Here is a 21,944-nt window from a genome sequence, read left to right as displayed (position 1 = left end):
CAAGTAGTTAGCTACATGGCAAAAAAAGTAATTAGCTAATGAAAAGACTATGGAGATTTGAATTTAGTTAAACTACCACCTTGCTTCTGTGGATCTATTAAATGATAAAGACGAATAACTTAACATTATAGCACATAAAACAAATTAATTTAACACCAATGTGCAGCTGTGTGGTTTAAAAAAAAAGTAATATATAATACTGCCTAGACGAGATTCTACCCCACTATATAACCTACTGACAGCGCCGTTGCTTCAAAACAGTGGAATGTCATCTAGGGTTTATAGTTTCGTTGGTCGGATCAGAAGTCTTTTGAAAACCGCTTCGGAGCATCAGAGCTCCGGCATCAATCGTACGCTTGGCCTACTACTATCCGTCGCCTATCGAGTCATCGCGTGACGCTCTCCCGTCATAGATACATTGTTTGGAGGAGAAAAACAGGGAAATAATCAACTAGATTCTTTCCTATCAAGGTATGTAGCCTATAGGCCTACTACATATCGTCTGCATGCACAATAAGAATGTTTGTGCGATGGCCATGTTTATGGCTCATAATTCGATTTTTCATTTCTGCTGTCTGCTTTCTCCATGCAGCAGTAGCGGCGTTTAGTTTTATTTGGTCTATTTTATTTTGCAACATAGGCGAACAATAAACTCTCCTCCTTTTATCATTTTTGTTGTTGTTGCATTGCCTCGGTTAGTGATGTTTGTTATTTTTGTCGCATGGTGTGCTATGGTCTGGGCGCTTGCGTGAGAGCCTCTGTCGAGCAAGGAGATGAGAAGAGGTGGTTGTGGGTGTGTGCCATAGACCGTATGCGTGTGCATATTGTTTTGTGTTGGGATTGTTTTCTACCCGTCACACAGCGATCCGCACTAGGTGTAATAATGTGATTTAATCGTATTCTATCTATCCCTAACATAATGTTTTGTTTTTCTTTAATGAAAAGATCATCGTATAGTAGATGCTCTTATTTTCTAGAAATCGTCTTGATATGGTTCATCCTTGTTTTTTGTTGTTGTTTGTTATTGGGGTTTTTTCCTGAGAATTATTGCCGTCGTTCTCCCCTTCCCAAATGAAAGGCGCTGCACCCTCCGTAGATTTAACTGCCCCATGTGAACCGCTAGCTCTCTGGAGAGATAGCCATTAGGCTCCTCACTGTAGCCTAATGTTCTTTGGATCCTCAACAGGTTGAAGCCCTATGTTTCATATAGGCTTATCAGGCGTGAGAGATGCCAAAGAATAGCTATATGTATGGCTTTAAAATAATAATAAAAATGAATACATAATAATAATTATATATAAAAAAAAATATCACGTTATAAATTGCATGGGCTGTTGTGGCCCTGTAGGCCTATTGTAGAATTTGATGTAGTCATGGAAATTATGTTTGTTTCATTATCTCTAATCGGGGCGGCAGGTAGCCTAGTGGTTAGAGCGTTGGGCCAGTGACCGAAAGGTTGCTGGATCGAAATCTCGAGCTGACAAGGCAAAAATCTGCCCTTATGCCCCTGAACAAGGCAGTTAACCCACTGTTCCTAGGCCGTCATTGTAAATAAAAATGTGTTCTTAACTGACTTGCCTAGTTAAATAAGAAATCTAAAATTGAATTGCGGGCCTTGTGTGACAATTTTTAAAGGATCGTTGTGGCCCACACATTTATGAAACGCGCACGACCCCACACCGCCCTTGACTTGACTGATGCTCTCCAAATTGTGAGGGAAAGGACCATAAACATTACAATAACATGAATGGCTGTAAAGTCTGGTTTGAGACGGGGGGTAGTTGTTTGACTGACCAACGTTAACCTGGTAGCCTAACTCCTGGACCTATGGGTCCTGGTCAAAAGTAGTGCACTGCACTATATACTACTGTAAACTTCCGTTTGAATTTGGAAAATAAAGACAAATGACATGGACAAAATGATTGCCACCCGGAGCACTTGTTTGCACAGCCTTTGGCCAAGATAACTGCAGTCGATGATTGTTGCTGCCATCGATGAGCTTGCTGCACCTTTCTACAGGCAATTTGGCCCAGTCTTAAGCAGCAAACTGCTTGAATTCTTCAATGTTTGAGGGCTGCCCTCCACCTACTGCTGTTTTCAGATCTTGCCATAGGTTTTGGATGTGATTCTGATCTGAACTAGACGCTGGCCTCTCCAGAACAGTCCAGTGTTTCATCTTGTACCATTCCTGGTTGCTCTTTTTTGTCATGTGTTTGGGGTGTTTGGACCCACAATGTTCAATGGAGACCCAGTTTCTGGACACTGTGTTGAACATTGGAGTCCAAAACACCTGATAATCTGCTGAATTCATGATGACATAGCCGTGGTATACTTATTGGCCATATACCACAAATGCTAAGGTGCCTTGTTGCTATTATAAACTGGTTGCCAACATAATTAGAGCAGTAAAAACAGGTTTTGTTATACCCTTGGTTTACGGTCTGATATACCACGGCTGTCAGCCAATCAGCATTAAGGGCTCGAACCACCCAGTTTATAAAGTTGTTTATAAAATATTTTTTAAACTGGGTGGTCTGAGCCCTGAATGCTGATTGATTCTTTTAATTACGTTTATAACCAGTTTATAATAGCAATAAGTCACCTCGGAGGTTTGTGGTATATTGCCAATATACCACGGCTAAGGGCTGTATGTTGCACATGTTCAAGGTCCCCAGTACCAGAGGCAGCAAACAACCCCAGAGCATCATTAAATGTTCCCATGGTTGATTGTAGGGAGGGTGTTCTTTTCACTGATTTCTTCATCATCTGTCTGTCTTATAGCCCCCACAACGACCTGTTCACACTGTAATTATATTTCAGGTCATTTGTTCACAAAAAAAATCTCTATTTCCCACACAGATGATGTGGAGCCTGTGGATCCTGTTGGGAACACTCAGTGTGGGTGAGTCATTTATTTTCCATAATTGAAATGTTTTATTTTTGAAGTACAAAATGTGGTACAAGTTTCGAACCTGAAGAAGTACGTGGGAGTTTTAGCTTACTGTATTAGCTCTTAACCTTCCAATGAAATGTCATCCAGAAAACACGTTGATGAACAAATTCCTTAAGCAATAAAGCCCGGGGGGGGGTGGTACATAGCCAAGGAGGAGGGCTGTTGACATTTCAAGATGAATAGGATGCAATGTTAAAAGTTAAACTACTGTGTACATAAGGCCATTATTACACCATATTACACTACACCATTATTGTACCTGTTAACTTTCACCTCACATTTGGCATTAGTCAGCATCGTAGGGCCTGTAAAATGCACTACTTTTGTCCAGGGTCCATATATAATGAACAGCTGTAGAGATTTGTAGAGAAAATACATCATTAAAAGGGTTTCAATTTACAGTGTTTTAATCCTGTCTTTCTCACTCCATCTCTCTCTGCCTCCCTATCTTCCCCCCCATCTCTCTCTGTCTCTCAGATGGCTATGCGATGCAAGACCTGCACGAGCGTCTGTCCCACGGGCGTCAGCTGAAGATCTACCTCCCGAAGAGCTCTTCGAAGCTGGAGTTCACCCCTGCTGCAGAGCCCATGAAGACCTACCTGTACTGGGACCGTGGCGCCCGGACCAACAAGGGACGGGTGTCTGGGACAGGAACTGACAGGCGCTGGTATCTGGACAAGGTGACTGACTGACTCTTCAATTGTCCAAGTCAAATTTTCCTTAGGAGACAATAAGGTATATCATATCATACCACCAGATGTCCAATCGAGGGGGGGGTGTTGGGGGATGGTGTCCTCCTCTTAACAAAAAAAGACCACTTTATTTTGACCATTAGTAATACATTTGCACCACCTCCGCTAATGTGACTACCATCCTCTATCTATCTCTTTCACTGAATTGTATTGTTTTTATTATGAAGCAATTTTAAATGCACTTAGATTTGATCTTTGCCCTCTGAAGGTGACTTACGAGGACCAGGGAACCTACGTCCAGAGAGACCACTGGAACAAGGAGATCTCCTTGCTCAAAGTGGCCGTGAACAGTAAGTGCAGGAGGGGGTACACGGTGGGGTGGTGGGGAGAGCTGTTGTTTTGCATGTTATTGAAATATCGTCCTTTGTTGTTGTCAGTTGGTGTACAGATCCTTCTTGCCTTTTTTGTCTCTCCCTTTCTCTCGCTCTCACTCTTGCTTGCTCCTTCACTCTCTCTCTTTCCAACTACTCTCTCTCACCCACCCCACTCTCTTGTCTCTCATGTACTCCCCCTCTCTTTCTTTCACTCTCTTCCTCTAATGCTAAGTTTCCTCTTACTCTCTCTCACCTCTTCATGTGCCTGCCCCATCTCTGTTTCCAACTACTCTCTCGCCCGTAACACGTTCTCACACCTTTTCTCGCCCCACCAGCCAGGCGTGAGTACCCGAAGTGCGTGGCGGGCGAGGACCTCTACATCTCATTGGAGGGCATCGACCTAGCCGACGCCCAACTCTCCTTTTCTGGCGCCGACGCCAATGTCACCCTGGTGCATGATGGGGCCGTGGTCGCCCAGGACCACCTGGACTACTGGAACCGGGTCAAGACCTACTCCACCAAGATCACCATCGAGAACGTCAACACCACGGACGTGGGTTACTACACGCTGAGGGACAGGAGAGACAGGGTGGTCTCCATCATCAGGATGGAACTCACAGGTGGGGGTGTGTGTGGGGGAGTGTGTGTAAGGAGAGTGCGTGTGTGTGTGTTGTTTTGCTGTGTCACCATGCGTTGTTAGTTGCTCCAAACCTTGGTCGGCATATATGCTGGCTGCTTCAAATGGCATAGCCCCACTTACCTAACCTCAACCCTGCTTGGGAACAGCAAGAGTAGAGTGTGTGTATATATGGTTCTCATCATAGACACAGAATGGATTCTATTCTAGAATATAAATTATGCTATTTACAGTGAGCTCCAAAAGTATTGGGATAGCGACACATTTTCTGTTGTTCTGGCTCTGTACTCCAGCACTTTACATTTGAAATGATACAATGATGAAACTTCTACATTAATGTGGATGCAACCATGATTACGGATAGTTCTGAATGAATTAATGGCATTGTTAGTTGCTCTAAACCTTGGTCTGCATATATGCTGGATATGTCCCAAATGGCTCCCTATTTGCTCTAAAGAGCCCTATGGGCCCTGATCAAAAGGAGTGCACTAAATACGAAAAAGGGTGCCATTTGGTCTCCATAGACACTGGCTGGCTGTAAGTGGCTATCCAAGTATCGTATTACCCTGTCAATGGTCTTCACCACTCAGACTGCAATATGTGTCCCAAATGGCACCCTATTCCCTATTAAGTGCACTACTGGTCAAATGTAGTGCTTACATAGGTAATTGTGTTACATTTGGGACAGATACCATGAGTGTACAAACTGAACTAGAGCTACAAGGAATCCATTCTGGAATTGACACAACTACTGTGTCCATTCACAGGAATCAGAATTCCATAGAATTGCCATCTTCACTCCTTCTGCCCACCAGCAGGCCTCCAAATGTTTTCGAATATTCCATCTGCTGACTTCCAGAGAAGGGATAGGCCAAAGGGCAGGGGTTTATTTGTTATTATGAACTGGGTAGTTAGAGCCCTGACTACATTTTAGTCATTTAGCAGACGCTCTTATCCAGAGCGACTTACAGTAGTGAATACATACATATTCATACTTTTCCATACTGGTCCCCCATGGGAATCAAACCCACAACCCTGACGTGGCAAGCGCAATGCTGTACCAACTGAGCCGTACAGGATAGGCTGAAAGGCCTGGTATAATTAAGCAATAAGGCACGAGGAGGTGTGGTATATAGCCAATATACCACGGCTAAGGGCTGTATCTAGGCACTCTGCATTGCATTGTGCGTAAGAACAGCCCTTAGCCGTGGTATATTGGCTATATACCACACCTCCTCGTGCCTTATTGCTTAATTATAGTAGGTCTGCTCTGCATACAAAAAGGATAGCAAAGAGCTGAATTCATTCTGACTGAGCACTCCTATTCTCCTGTTGTGCTTGTTCATTCTGTCATCACTTTTCACTTCGTCTGCGTCCCTATGGGCCCTGAAAGGTATACTACGAAGCAGGACCAATGAGCGCGATTTAATTTGAAACCTTTCTTCAACAATGTGCATATAAAGAGTCAAGTGTTTATGTATTTCTCAGTTTAATCTCTATGTCTTGCTGGTCATGTAAGAAAACCATGCATACACCAGAAACATGCCATGAGTGACATATGGAATTCCAACCTATTTTAACTGCCCTACAACCCTACACTCTTAGAAAAAAATTGCTATCTAGAACCTAAAACGGTTCTTCGGCTGTCCACATAGGAGAACCCTTTTTGTTTGCAGGTAGAACCCTTTTGGGTTCCATGTAAAATCCTTTCCACAGAGGGTTCTACATGGAGCCCAAAAGAGTTCTACCTGCAAACAAAAAGGGTTCTCCTATGAGGACAGCTGAAGTAGCCTTTTGGAACCCTTTTTTCTAAGAGTGTAAGAAAGAGGCCCCTGTAGACCAGAGTGGTTGTTTCCGACAGGCACCTACACACACTTCAAATGGCCACCAGTCTCAGTTCTACTGGTCTCTACTGTGTTTCTTTACTTTTTATTTATTTTATTTATATTTAACTAGTCAAGTCAGTTAAGAACAAATTCTTATTTACAATGACGGCCTTGGGTTAACTGCCTTGTTCAGAACAACAGATTTTTACCTTGTCAGCTCAGGGATTCGACCTAGCAACCGTTAGGTTACTGGCCCAACGCTCTAACCACTAGGATACCTGCCTCCCCCAAGCATGTACTAAGCATAGTCTTCTAATAAACATGCTCTTCGGGTCCTTTGTGCTAAATTATCACGGTCTGTATTTTAGTTGTATGCTTTTGGGGCTATTTGAGAAAGACCTCATAGGCAGCTACAGTAACTGACTCTCTGATCTCTTTCCCTCTCATCCCAATTTCCCACTCTTTCTTTCTTTTTACTATCCCGATTTCTCCCCTTTCTCCCTGTCTCTTTCACACCGACTCTCTCTTATTCTGTCACACTCTTTCTCTGTCCTCCTCCCCCTCTCCTGCCTTCCTTCTCTCATTCCCTCCCTCCCTCCCTCCTCTCTCCCTCCAGACCACCATGCCTATGAAGCAGCTAACCCCCTCATGGCCCTGCTCCTCCTACTGGGGATACCCGCAGGTATCTGCTGCTGTTGCCAGAAGAAGATATTCAAGAAGAAATCCCCCCACCCCACAGCCGTCCTCCAGGGGACCCCCGAGACTCTGCACCCTCCTCCCGGCTACAATATCCCCGGAGGGGTGTCCCCTGGACCTGGTGGCCCGGTAAGGGGTAGTTTGATGGTGGCTTGGCGAAATCCCAAATGGCATCCTATTCCCTATTTAGTGCACTACTTTTGACTAAGCACCCCATAGGGCTCTGCCCTAAAGTAGTACACTATGTAAGGAATAGTGCCAAATGTTACCCTATTCCCTATATACTGTAGTGCGCTACTTTTGACCAGGGCCGATGGTACCCTATTCCCTATTTAGTGGGCTCTGGTCAAAAGTACTGCACCGATGGGCTCTGGTCAAAAGTAGTTCACTTTATAGGGAATATGGCGTCGTTTGGGACACAACCCTTGTTATATACCCCTTAAGAAAGTATTCATACCCCTTGACTTTTGTTGTTACAGCCTGAATTCCAAATGGATTAAATATTTTTTTTCTCTCACCCATCTACACACAATACCCCATAATGGCAAAGTGAAAACCTGTTTTTAGACATTTTTCCATATTTATTGAAAATGAAATACAAAAATATATAATTTACATATGTATTCGCACCCCTGTGTCAATACATGTTCGAATCTCCTTTGGTTGTGACTACAGCTGTGAGTCTTTCTGGGTAAGTCTCTAAGATCTTTACACACCTGGATTGTACAATATTACCATATTATTCTTTTTTAAATTCTTCAAGCTCTGTCAAGTTGGTTGTTGATCATTGCTAGACAGCCATTTTCAAGTCTTGCCATAGATTTTCAAGCCCATTTAAGTCAAAACTGTAACTGCCATTAAGGAACATTCAATGTTGTCTTCGTAAACATCTCCAGTGTAGATTTGGCCTTGTGTTTTAGGTTATTGTCCTGCTGAAAGGTGAATTCATCTCCCAGTGTCTGGTGGAAAGCAGACTGAACCAGGTTTTCCTCTAGGATTTTGCTTGTGCTTAGCTCCATTCCGTTGAAGTGAATGGGTGTATTGATACACCATCCAAAGTGTAATTAATAACTTCACCATGCTCAACGGGACATTCAATGTATGCTTTTTTATTTATACCCATCTACCAATAGGTGCCCTTCTTTGCGAGGCATTGGAAAACTTCCCTGGTCTTTGTGGTTGAATATGAGTTTGAAATTCCCTGCTTGAATGAAGAACCTTAACAGATAATTGTAGGTGTGGGGTACAGAGATGAGGTACTCATTTAAAAAGTATGTTGAACACAATTATTGAGAGTCTGTGGAATTTATTATTTGACTTGTTAAGCACATTTTTACTCTAACTTATTTAGGCTTGTCATAACAAATCGGTTGAATACATTTTTTATTCATTTGTAAAAATGTGTAAAAACATAATTCCACTTTGACATGTAGGCCAGTGACACAAAATCTCAATTTAATCAATTTTAAATTCAGGCTGTAACACAACAAAATGTGGAAAAAGTCAAGGGCTGTGAATACTTTCTGAATGCACTGTACATAATACTACATGCCATTTAGTATCCACTTTGGTCACACTTTATGCTCATATGTCATAACAACTGACATAATTTGTCATAACACATTATAATATGCTCATAACACTGTCATGTATGGAACACTGTTTGTATGTCATGATACATAGATTTAGACCTGTTGTGACATATATTACATGGCTGGTTATAACACCTACATAAGAGTATCAAAACCCACAAAACCTACCACACAAGCAAAACATTCCATATCACCATAGCCTACCTGTCAACAGTATGTTTATGTTATATATATATATATATATATATATATTGTTTTAATTGACCATATTAAATTATCATTGTTGTTGCGCACACATGAATGATTACTGGGATGAATGCAGATTACAGGAGCAGGACAAGACACCCTCTTTTTGACTGAATACTAATGAATATAAGGGCATGTACGTGATAGGCCTCTCTGGTTAATCATGATTATGATGGTCATAATGCTCCTTGACAGTGTCATAAAGTGTATTTTCTTAGTCCAAGTAAAGTGACACAGGATGGTCATAATGCTTTTTGACAGCGTCATAAAGTGTATTATCTAGTTATATAAAATATGTTGAGAAAAAAAACACGACTGTAAAGAATTCATTGCAACAACAACAAATGATTTAAGGAACAAGCTTTCAAACGAAGGGAAACTTATTGGCAGGGGAAAAAATTATTTGAATAAATATTTGTCAGAACAGGTGTAAATATATGCGTCATGACAGTGTTATGACCATATTATGACAAGTTATGTAATCTGTTATGACATATTATGACATGGTTATGACCGTGTCATAACGTGTTATGACACTGGGTGTCAAGTGTTCCTGACACTTTTATCCAAAGCATTTTAAGGTATGGGGGGTGCCGTGAATCAGACCCACTATCCTGGCGTTGCAAGCACCACGGTCTACCAACTGAGCTACAGAGGACCATCCGTTGCCTTTATGTTCCTCACGTCTCCCCTCTCACTCCTTGATGTACTATCATAGTGACATCGCAGTGAGCTTTTGTGAATGAACGGTCGATAATACCATAAATTGTGTTTTTGTTGTGATTGTTGCAGGTATTTTATCATGGCCCAGGCCCAGATCCTAACATGGTACATGATGCATTTATTATTACTCAATTAACTACACTGTGTGTGCGTGCGTGCGCGTGTGGTTGGTTAATGGCTTTGTGTCACTGATCTGAACGACAAGCAATAATGCCTTCTATATGTATATAATTTTCTTATTTTCGTCTTAGTCATGTCATGAGCACTGTGCGTGTAGCATGTGTGTATTGAGTAGAAGTCCCTATGTCTATCTATGTACACTATCTGTGTATGTTCAGTATGAGTATATACTGTCATGGATATATATATATATATATATATATGTCTAAGCAGGGATGGAAATGAAATGAGTCTAGTACTTTTCAGACTGGGCTAGTAGCATGGCACAGATTTGGACCCCAAATCGTTAAATTCCATCCCTGAATATGATTATATAAAAGTATATTTCAGTCCCTCTGTCTAACTGTAGGAACTGTGGTGCTCCTCCATGTACAGGGAGGTTACCCCCAGGTCTACTCTCCCCCCAACCCTGGGATGCCTGGCCAGCCTCAGTGGGCCGGACCCCCATTCCAACCAGTGAGTCAATCCGTTCATCTCTCCGCTCTCTCCTTCACGCCTTCTCTCTCTCCATCTGTTCATTTGATCACTTAGCAGCACAACTGTAAGGTCTGAAAGCACAGAAAACAAAGGAGCTGGGGAGAAAATGTCTGGCCTCATGGCACCTCATTCCCTTTATAGTGTGCTACTTTTGACCAGGACCCATAGGGTGCCATTTGGGACACATCCACTCTCTGTACAGGAGGATTGTGGCTGTGACGCTACACTAACCTTCCAGGAGTAAGGTTTTGTCTGTCCTAGTTGATTAATACTCTCAATATGCCAATCTTCATCAACAAGCAATATGCCTGTGTGTGTGTGTGTGTGTGAGACGGTGTTGTTTTGCTGTGGTTTGTTTCAGGGGTTCAACCCAGGCTACCACCCACAGGACCCTATGTACCCCCCCGCCCAGCCCCTGCAGTGGAACGGCCCGCCGCCCAACCAGCCACAGTACAACCCTGGTGCCCCTCCTATGGTATGTCTCTCTACTCTACCATATGCTATTATTTTATATTCTTCTCCTCTACTCTGTTCTATTCTACTCTAATCTGTTCTACTCTACTCTAATCTGTTCTACTCTACTCTGTTGTATTCTACTCTACTCTGTTCTATTCTACTATATTCTATTCTACTATTTTACTCTGTTATATTCTACTCTACTCTAATCCTTTCTACTCTACTCTGTTCTATTCTACCCTACTATATTACATTCTACTATTCTACTCTACTCTGTTATATTATACTCTACTCTAATCTTTTCTACTCTGTTATATTCTACTCTACCGTGCTATATTATATTCTACTTTACTCTAATATTTTCTACTCTACCCTGTTCTATTCTATTTTACCCTACGATATTCTATTCTACTAGTCTACTCTACTCTGTTATATTCTACTTTACTCTAATCTTTTCTACTCTACCCAGTTCTATTCTATTCTACTAGTCTACTCTGTTATGTTCTACTTTAATCTTTTCTACTATACCCTACTATATTTTATTCTACTCTGTTCTATTCTACTCTGTTCTATTCTACTCTAATCTTTTCTACTCTACCCTACTATATTCCATTCTACTCTTCTACTCTACTCTGTTCTATTCTATTCTACTTTACTTTCTACTCTACCCTATTCTACCATATTTGGTTATATTATTGAAAACTATACTCAGCCTCTACTCCTATTCCCTCTATTCTACAATCTATCTCACTCTGCCTTCCTTCTGACCCCTAAGTGGAGTGGGCCGCCTAACCAGTATCAGTATCCCGTGGCTCCGATGGTATATATCTACTCTACTTAACCATAGTCTAGTGTCTCTTCCCAGTCCTCCCCATCACCCTTGTCCTCTGTGTCAACAGATGTCAAATCTTAATTTGACTCCATTTGTCGCTGGAGGAAAATAATCCAGCAGTCAGTTTTGAATATCTGAATAAATATTTAGAATGGCCACCAGGGGGCAGCTGGAAGCGGTGTTTGTACAATGCACATTGTACCTTATGTAGGCTACATACAGGCTACAGCGCATCTCGTGTGAATTCTTATGTGAATTATAATACATTTACATATTTGTAGGGGGTAGATGTATTTTTAGTTCGGGAAAATCATTTTTTCAGATCTATTGTTTTATTATATGTTGAAGGCAAGCAATAGGCAGAATAAATTATACATTTCCTCAGTGACTGTGTGGTCCAGAGGTTACAGCCACTGTACAGGAGGATTGGGGCTGTGACGCTGACCATAGCACACATATGACAGAGTCGGCATGGGTTTGAATCCGGCCCACTGCATATGGATGAATGTCTATTTTTGACACAATTAACTCCGCAAGGTTAAAACAGAAACAATTCAAAGGTTAACAGTTCAGGCACTCATTCTAAGTGGTTAAGGTTAGGGTTATGGTTGGGGAAAGGCTTAAAACAGCAAAAATGGAAAACTACGCGCCTATGTTTCATCAGTATTTATAGTATTCTTAGTGCTTGTGAAAGTACAGTGAACTGTCGTAGTGCAGTGGTCTAAGCAGCATGCGCCAACTCTGAACCTCGTGAGTTCATGCCCAGTGCTGGGTGATCTAGTGACCAGCCTGAGCCTACATTAGGCCCACAAGTGAATTGCATTTATTTCAATAAGTAAAACAAATAGTCTAATCATTTACATATTGTAGAAAAGTGTCTCAGCTCAACGAAATCATCTTTGGATAGGCTCAAATGCGTAAACATCTTGACAGCTTTACGAAATGAAATATTAAAGCCACACAATACAGGCTTTCAATCCACACCAAAGACCAGAACTATACTGACAAATTATACATAGTCTAACTATAAAACGTGGATGAGAGGGCGAACATCCGGTAAGCTTACATCTGTCAATCAACTGATGGCCCAAATCATCTGATCAACTCAGCCAGGGAAACGGTAGCCTACTATCAGTTTTCTCTCCTTTCATTATGTGACAATGGATAGGCTAATGGGTAGTCTACAGAATGTAGCCTGTTGGAATATAATCAAATAACAAGGGCCCTATTGCAACCATCAATGGCACTAGATCATCGCCAGCTGATGTCTCGTTAATCCATCAATATGCGCTAAATTCCCCCACACAGCTGATCTCAATTGGAACCATTATTACCTCATTACCGCTCCCTAAAAGATCGGTGGTCCTTAGTCCTGCTTGCAACCAAAGTCTTTCAAGATATGTTTGCCCTCTGGTTGGTATTGTAATTGGAACATTTTAGTTATTTTTGAACAGACTAAGGGCGATGTTGACCTGATAAACTTGACACTTGCGCGTCGTAGCCTAGTGGAGACCAAGATCTAGCTTGTGTTACTAGGCTATATAAAACGACAGATGTTGATGTGTATGGCTTCATTTCAGATACATTTTGTACATTTGAATGTTGTAACAGGACCTAGGACTAACGTTTGAGCGAGAGAGAGAGAAAATGATTTTGATAGCAAACCCTGATCCCAATGGCTCGACTGTCCCCTCATGGAAGGAAAGATTACTGCTCTTTTTTCAGGGACTGCCGAGGCTCATTAGAATTTTTTGATGCAGCAGGAAAATTCTTAGCGACAAAAGAGTGATCAAGTTAAGAACTGACATCTGTATCTGTCATACGCTGCTCCGGTTTGGATCCTTCTCATCTCAGTGTGTAGTGTGTGTGCGTGTGCGTGTGTGTGTGGTGTGTGTGTGTACATGACCTGTATTTGTGTGACTCATTGTGTGTGTTTCAGGGGTATGCTCCGGTGATGTACAGTGCCATGCCTCCAGGTGAGCCAGTGAAGGAGGAGATAAAGATGGAGAACATGTCTCCTGCTGATCCCCTCCTCACCCACCCCCCACAACCCCCCCAGGTCAGTCCTCTCTCTCTCTCTCTCTCTCTCTCTGTCTTTTCTTGCTTGCTCCATCTCCGTCTCACAAACACACTTGCTTGCTTTACGGATACATGGTTTTCAACTCTCAACTTTCACTCCCTAGGCGTCATCGCCCTCCGCCCCCGTGCCTGCCTCTGACGTCCTCCACTCCTCGGACGGAGCCTACCAGTTTAACATCGACACAGGAAAGAACACCACCACCAACACCACCAACTTCCTGTAGAACACCACCCAATGGCCCAATCAGGAGCGGCCTTTTCAACGTAATGGGGGGCTCGTCCCAATACGTCTCAATTGCTTCCTTTCCTCGTCTCCTTTCCTCGTTGCTTTCCCTGTGTGACCACTGATATTAATGGGAGGTATAAACCATGGGGGCTGTTTGCGATTCAATTTAGGGAGGTGTTAGACAAGAGAAGTGCTAATGAATTTACCAACGAAAATGCAGAGCTCCATTCTCACAACAACAACAAAAAACAGCTGACATAACTATGTCTCGAGCTGTGTTTTTATTTACTGTTTTTTTTTTTTTTTTTACCCCCTACCCCTTTCACATAAACAAAGGTAACAAAATGTAAAAATAAGGGGTTTTGTCTCTGTGTAAATGGGGTATTAGTGAAGGAAAGGAGATAAGGATAGTAGGTAATTGGAATATGCCCCTATTTTCTGTATAGGGACAGGAAGTGCCCATTAGATGTGATACAGAGCCTGTCAAAATGGCTGAAACAGACAATGGAAGCATGGGATTGGTGCAAGAATGGCTGAAGGTAGTTACCACCATATTCCCAGTCCATTTATTTGAAATATACTAGGGGGATTGTACGAGTGCACACTTTGGGAGAAGGGTAGAAAATTGGAATGTAGCCAGAGTCTAGGGACGAGGGTTGGGAGGCAGTGGAAAAGGTTGGTTATTTTACATCTATTGTTTTAAACGTGTAGCCTTAGATTTTTCTAACTTGTCTTTTTTTAAACTCAACAGTGAAGATAGTATCTATGAAACACTCCAACTGCCAACCATCTCGCAAAAAAACAGAAACACGATCATTATCCAACCAGAGCATTCAGAACCTACATCACACCCAGTCATGATCCAATCAGATGGTACCAGGAAAACTCATCATCACCCTGGATAGACCAAGCAAAGCTCTCTATAAACAAGTATATACATGTAAATACAATCACAAATGCCTTTATGTTCCAAAGTTTAGTTTGTCATTATATGCATGATGGACCATTTTAGTACTTTATATGAAACTACTGTCATTTCAACAGGGTATGCAGAGTTAATTATCTGTTTTGGCAGCTTATGATTAAAAACAATTGGGAGGCGGGTGCTATTCTATTAGACCCAAATATTCCTTACATAGTTCACTACTTTTGACCCGAGTAAATGTCATTCCTGTGCATCTGTTCTCTTGTATTGTCATCACGCTAGGTTGAACACGGACAGTTTTGTAGCGTCAACGAGGCTAACAGAGGTGTATGAGTTCCACAAGAGCCTATGCAAATCACAAAGTTGGAATAGTTACCACTTTATTACTGTATATAATCAGCAATGTTAATATTATTCATATTATGTTAAAATATGTAGTATGTATAAATATTCAAGGAACATTTTAATTTGCGGTGTACAAACTTAACATGATGAACAGCAATGACATTTACGCTAACGGGTGACGAGCATTTCCAGACCATGTGACCTGACCAGAAAGATTCCTGGCCTCGTTCTCATCATTACATCGTAGCTAGTCATCTTTCAACCATTGCAATGTGACACTGCCAAGGAACCAGAGTTGGCATTCTACCTCTCATTCCTTCATCTATGCACATATCGGCTCTACTCCAATATCCACACTATCATACCACTTAGAATGAAGCTATGGCAGTATCCAAAATGGCACCCTATTCTCTATAAAAATGTATTACTTTTGACCAGGGCCCAAGTTTATTAAGGTTACTCTACCACTGCATTTGTTTTGTCTGTTACCAATACCCCCATGAGCTGTAAACAAACTTGCTACTCCAGGGACATATTCATTAGTGCAGACTAGTGAAAAGTTTTTCAATGGAATTGTGTCATGTTGTAAAGCGTTTGGAGTAAACAGTTTCCGTTGCAAATGTTTTGCTACAGTTTGCTACGGTGTGTGCAGTGCGCTAATGATTACAACCCAGGCTCCCGATACTCATTTTGTATTTACATTTTGTTACCTCACTCTTTAGGGATACCACATGAGCTTTTGGAGTAACTTTTAAAGCGATCTTACAGAACGTCTTTTCTCACTTTGTAACTGTCTAGATGATTTCCAAAGCAATATCATTAGACCTTGTGGAATGTTCCGTTTGTTTTTATTCTATGAATATCGTTAGCATTTATAGTAGAATAGTCTGTAGGACATGCACATATCCATCTCAATAAACAGAATACAAAAACCCTGCCTGTCTGTTTGTGTGCTTTAAAACAAGATAATCACATCTGCAGTTAATTCTGTTATCACACAAAAAAAAACGTAGTACTTTATGAAAAAAGGCAAATGCTTTTTTATACAAAATGGAACCAAACGATTTATAAACAGAGACATAACAACAACAAAAACGATTGTTTCTTATTAATTGTACTGCCTTTGACATGACTCAATAAAAACAATTGAAAAAGAGTATAGAGACAGGGAATTATCGAAGCACCATTACACCTCAACTTTCATAAATGTTGTCTGGGATTCTGGCTTTACTTCATCTCGAGGAGATGAGCTGAAACCAGCAGGCCAGTGATAGACTTACAAGTCCAGATGGTAGAAGAGCAGGACCAGGTATCTTCCTCTGTGGTAGTAAGACTGAGCTGTTTAAACTGTCTGTCAACTACTGCTGTCCCCATCCAGTCTGACGCAGGCTTAGATACTAGGGGAGGTAAGAGCTGCTGTAACAATTAGCACCACCCATATATCTCTATTACTATTCACTCCCTCCTTATGAATAATCTCTCTGTCTCACGTAATCATATGAAGACTAAAAGTGATCAAATATATCAGCATGATAATACTCAGTCACGTAATCACGTGAGGACTAAAATGTATCAAATATAGCAACAACAGACCCGCACCTCATGTCATTCCATTCTGGTTTGGGTAACGGGACAGCAATGACCGGAAGTTACTTTTCGTAGTAAGTTAGGAGAGCATTGTCGCTAACCCTAACACTTTTCCTAACATTAACCTTACCTGCTAATTCTCCTAACCTGCTACCTACAGTGAGGGAAAAAAGTATTTGATCCCTGCTGACTTTGTACGTTTGCCCACTGACAAAGAAATGATCAGTCTATAATTTTAATGGTAGGTTTATTTGAACAGTGAGAGACAGAATAACAACAAATAAATCCAGAAAAACGCATGTCAAAAATGTTATAAATTGATTTGCATTTTAATGAGGGAAATAAGTATTTGACCCCTCTGCAAAACATGACTTAGTACTTGATGGCAAAACCCTTGTTGGTAATTACGTATCAGCTCCCTCCACAGATTTGTGAGAAGGAATCACCCAAGAACTATACGGGAGGATCTTGTCAATGATCTCAAGACAGCTGGGACCATAGTCACCAAGAAAACAATTGGTAACACACTACGCCGTGAAGGACTGAAATCCTGCAGTGCCCGCAAGGTCCCCCTGCTCAAGAAAGCACATATACATGCCCGTCTGAAGTTTGCCAATGAACATCTGAATGATTCAGAGGACAACTGGGTGAAAGTATTGTGGTCAGATGAGACCAAAATGGAGCTCTTTGGCATCAACTCAACTCGCCGTGTTTGGAGGAGGAGGAATGCTGCCTATGACCCCAAGAACACCATCCCCACCGTCAAACATGGAGGTGGAAACATTATGCTTTGGGGGTGTTTTTCTACTAAGGGGACAGGACAACTTCACCGCATCAAAGGGACGATGGACGGGGCCATGTACCGTCAAATCTTGGGTGAGAACCTCCTTCCCTCAGCCAGGGCATTGAAAATGGGTCGTGGATGGGTATTCCAGCATGACAAGGACCCAAAACACACGGCCAAGGCAACAAAGGAGTGGCTCAAGTAGAAGCACATTAAGGTCCTGGAGTGGCCTAGCCAGTCTCCAGACCTTAATCCCATAGAAAATCTGTGGATGGAGCTGAAGGTTCAAGTTGCCAAACATCAGCCTCGAAACCTTAATGACTTGGAGAAGATCTTCAAAGAGGAGTGGGACAAAATCCCTCCTGAGATGTGTGCAATGCTGGTGGCCAACTACAAGAAACGTCTGACCTCTGTGATTGTCAACAAGGGTTTTGCCACCAAGTTCTAAGTCATGTTTTGGAGAGGGGTCAAATACTTATTTCCCTAATTAAAATGCTAATCATTTTATAACATTTTTGACATGCGTTTTTTAGGATTTTTTTGTTGTTATTCTGTCTCTCACTGTTCAAATAAACCTACCATTAAAATTATAGACTGATCATTTCTTTGTCAGTGGGCAAACGTACAAAATCAGCAGGGGATCAAATACTTTTTTCCCTCACTGTATGTTCTCCAAACCTGCTATGAAAAAGTCACTTCCAGTCGTAGCTGTATCGCCATTTTGCCCGGTGGGCGGTGCTATACATCACGGTGGGCATAAATTTCATCGTGCACACAGTGTCGAGAACAAGCCAAGCGCTCGCTCAAGTCCAGGTCGTGGAATCTATTCAACCCACCTCTAAATCATAGAGTACAGGTTGGCTTAAACCTAACTACAGTAATGAATGTTATTTTTTCATCAGGGAGCCACACAGCAAATTATGAGTGTTAAATCCACACTGAGAGTGTTACATTTAACACTAGCCCAGTATCCGTATGGGTCCACACTTTTCAGTGTTAAATTAACACTCTGCTTAGTGTACAGCCTTATTTGCATATTTCCCAGAGTGTCTTTCAAATGAATTGCAGAGTTACCACACATGACTGTATTCGTTATGGCTAGCATCCCGGAGTCGCCTCTTCACTGTTTATGTTGAGACTGGTGTTTTGCGGGCACTATTTAATGAAGCTGCCAGTTGAGGAATTGTGAGGTGTCTGTTTCTCAAACTTTAGACTCTAATGTACTTTTCCTCTTGCGCAGTTGTGCACCGGGGCCTCCCACTCCTCTTTATTCTGGTTATAGCCAGTTTGCTCTGTTCTGTGAAGGGAGTAGTACACAGCGTTGTACAAGATCTTCAGTTTCTTGGCAGTTTCTCACATTGAATAGCCTTAATTTTTCAGAACAAGAATAGACTGATGAGTTTCAGAAGAAATGTCTTTGTTTCTAGCCATTTTGAGCCTGTAATCGAACCCACAAATGCTGATGCTCCAGATCCTCAACTAAAGAAGGCCAGTTTTATTGCTTTTTTAATCGGAACAACAGTTTTCAGCTGTGCTAACATAATTGCAAAAGGGTTTTCTAATGATCAATTAGCCTTTTAAAATGATAAACTTGGATTAGCTAGCACAACGTGCTTCAGTGTTGTGATGCAAAAATCCTAGCAAAATGCTTGGCGCATAGAATTAAGAAAGTATTGTCAGATATTATTCATCCTAATCAGACAGGTTTTTTACATGGACGATACATTGGAGATAATATAAGACAAGTACTGGAAACAATAGAATACTATGAAATATCGGGGACACCAGGCCTGGTTTTCATAGCTGATTTTGAAAAGGCTTTTGATAAAGTATGACTGGAGTTTATATATAAATGCCTAGAATATTTAAATATTGGGGAATCTCTTATAAAATGGGTTAAAATTATGTATAGTAACCCTAGGTGTAAAATAGTAAATAATGGCTACATCTCAAAGTTTAAACTATCTAGAGGAGTAAAACAAGGTTGTCCACTATCAGCATATCTATTTATTTAGCTGTTAAAATTAGATCAAACAATAATATTAAGGGATTAGAAATCTGTGGCTTACAAAGTAAGGTGTCATTGTACGCTAAGGATTCATGTTTTCTTTAAAAAACACAATTAGAATCTCTCCATGGCCTCATCTCTCTCCACGGCCTCATCTAGATACTTTTGCTATCCTCTCTGGATTAAAACTAGATTATGATAAGAAAACCAAATTAGGTATTGGATCACAAAAAAAATTCAAATTTTACATTACCATGTAGTTTACCAATTAAATGGTATGACGGAGATGTGGACATACTCTGTATACAAATCCCAAAAGAAAGATATGATCTCACTCCAATACATTTTTATAGAAAGTTAGCAAAAATAGATAAGATCTTGCTACCATGGAAAGGAAAATACCTGTCTATTTGTGGAAAAATCACCCTGATTAACTCTTTAGTCATATCACAGTTACCTATTCACTTTTGGTTTTGCCTACACCTAGTGACCTGCTTTTTAACCTCTTTGGGCTAGGGGGCAGTATTTTGACGTCTGGATGACAAGCGTGCCCAGAGTAAACTGCCTGTTACTCAGGCCCAGAAGCTAGGATATCCATATAATTGGTAGATTTGGATAGAAAACACTCTAAAGTTTCTAAAACTGTTAAAATAATATCTGTGAGTATAACAGAACTGATATGGCAGGCGAGAACCCGAGGACAAACCATCCAGAAGAAAAGAAAATTCAGCCCACCACTGATTCCAATGGCTGTCATTTTAATATGAAGGGAAAACCTCCCAGATTGCAGTTCCTAGGGCATCCACTAGATGTCAACAGTCTTTAGAAAGAGTTTCAGGCTTGTTTTTGGAAAAATTAGCTAGAATTTGTAGTTTTTCTAAGTGGCTCCCATTTTGGCTGTAGTATTTTCATGCACGTGGATGAGAGCGCGTACTTTGTTGTTTATCTCCGGTAAAGACAATAACGATTCTCCGTCTTATTTTTGATCATTTATTTACGTATTAGGGTACCTGAGATTTGATTATAAACGTTGTTTGACTTTAAGGAGAAGTTTATTGGTAACGTTTGGGATTAATTTTGTATGCATTTTGAAGGAGGCAAACCGGTGGATTATTGAATGAAGCGCGCCAGCTAAACTGAGTTTTTGGTGATATAAAGAAGGACTTTATTGAACAAAAGGACCATTTGTGATGTAGCTGGGATCTTTTGGAGTGCCAACAGAAGAAGATCTTCAAAGGTAAGGCATTTATTTTATCGCTATTTCTGACTTCGTGGCACACATGCCTGGTTGGATTTTTTTTTTAATGCTTTTGTGTGCTGGGCGCTGTCCTCAGATAATCACATGGTGTGCTTTCGCCGTAAAGCCTTTTTGAAGTCTGACACAGCGGCTGGATTAACATGAAGTTAAGCTTTTTTCTGATGTATGACACTTGTATTTTCATGAATGTTAAATATGACTATTTCTGTAATTTGAATTTCGCTCTCTGCAATTTCACCAGAAGTTGTCGAAATGGGACGTTAGCGTCCCACTGATCCGCAAGAAGTTTTAAATTATATGAACAAAAAATATACAATTTTATTTGGAACGGCAAGCCAGACATAATTAAAAGGGCCTATTTATATAACAAATATGAATTCGGAGGGCAGAAATGATTAAATATTAAAGCATTAAACCTCTCACTAAAGGCATCAGTCATACAAAAGTTATACTTAAATCCAATCTGGTTCTCTAGTAAATTGGTAAGAATGTCTCATCCTATGTTGATGAAGGGCCTTTTCCCCTTTATTCAGATTACACCTGCTCATTTTCGGTTATTTGAAAAGGAAATAATCTCCAAAATATCGTTATTTTTTAAACAAGCCTTAGAAAGTTGGTTGCAATTTCAGTTTAATCCACCTGAAAAGACAGAACAAATAATACAACAAATATTGTGGTTAAAGTCAAATATACTAATTGATTAAAAAAACGTATTTTTCAAAGAAATCTTTAAAAAAGGTATAATTTTTCTGAATGATACCATAAATAGGACTGGTGGATTTATGTCACACATAAAGCTAACACAGACATATGGAAATGTCTGCTCTACCCAAAATTACAACCAATTAATTGCAGCATTACCACAAAATGGAAGAGGCAAGTTGAAGGGGGAAAAAGTAAGGCCCTGTATTAAAGAACATAAATGGTTAAAGAAAAGTGTGATAAATAAAAACATATACCAATTTCATTTAAGGACCAAAAAACTGCCGGCTGTGCCATATAAATTGCAAAATAGTTGGGAAGAGATTTTCGATATACCCATTCCATG

The 21,944-nt window shown here is 40.8% G+C and overlaps 1 protein-coding gene across 3 annotated transcripts; it reads left to right on the top strand.

Annotated features, from left to right (window-relative positions):
* The first annotated feature begins 278 nt into the window (after nucleotides 1–278).
* On the top strand, nucleotides 279–16,195 carry LOC106589408 (uncharacterized). 3 transcript variants are annotated; one of them, XM_014179361.3, is made up of 12 exons: nucleotides 279–471; nucleotides 2,860–2,902; nucleotides 3,431–3,633; nucleotides 3,914–3,995; nucleotides 4,355–4,639; nucleotides 7,099–7,307; nucleotides 9,809–9,844; nucleotides 10,295–10,375; nucleotides 10,758–10,871; nucleotides 11,628–11,672; nucleotides 13,624–13,743; nucleotides 13,868–16,195. In XM_014179361.3, exons 2-12 carry the CDS (start codon nucleotides 2,860–2,862, stop codon nucleotides 13,985–13,987), a joined length of 1,338 nt encoding a protein of 445 aa, XP_014034836.2. In that variant the 5' UTR covers nucleotides 279–471; the 3' UTR covers nucleotides 13,988–16,195. The 3 variants fall into 3 exon arrangements, with proteins under 3 accessions (XP_014034836.2, XP_014034838.2, XP_014034839.2); XM_014179363.3 differs by lacking the exon at nucleotides 9,809–9,844; XM_014179364.3 differs by lacking the exon at nucleotides 11,628–11,672 and having other exon boundaries at nucleotides 280–471.
* The last annotated feature ends 5,749 nt before the right edge of the window (nucleotides 16,196–21,944 follow it).

Source organism: Salmo salar, chromosome 28, assembly GCF_965601325.2.
Source record: "Salmo salar chromosome 28, fSalSal1, whole genome shotgun sequence".
In the NCBI taxonomy this organism is placed as follows: domain Eukaryota; kingdom Metazoa; phylum Chordata; class Actinopteri; order Salmoniformes; family Salmonidae; genus Salmo; species Salmo salar.
This window is presented reverse-complemented; position numbering and strand designations above follow the sequence as displayed.

What these genes read in the sequence shown, in the direction of transcription:
- LOC106589408 (XM_014179361.3), top strand. Translation starts at nt 2,860, where the DNA reads ATGATGTGGAGCCTGTGGATCCTGTTGGGAACACTCAGTGTGG. An exon ending in CAGGCCCAGATCCTAACATG is followed by an intron (nt 9,845 to 10,294) that starts GTACATGATGCA and finishes CTCCATGTACAG; the next exon opens with GGAGGTTACCCCCAGGTCTA. An exon ending in ACCCCCCACAACCCCCCCAG is followed by an intron (nt 13,744 to 13,867) that starts GTCAGTCCTCTC and finishes TTCACTCCCTAG; the next exon opens with GCGTCATCGCCCTCCGCCCC.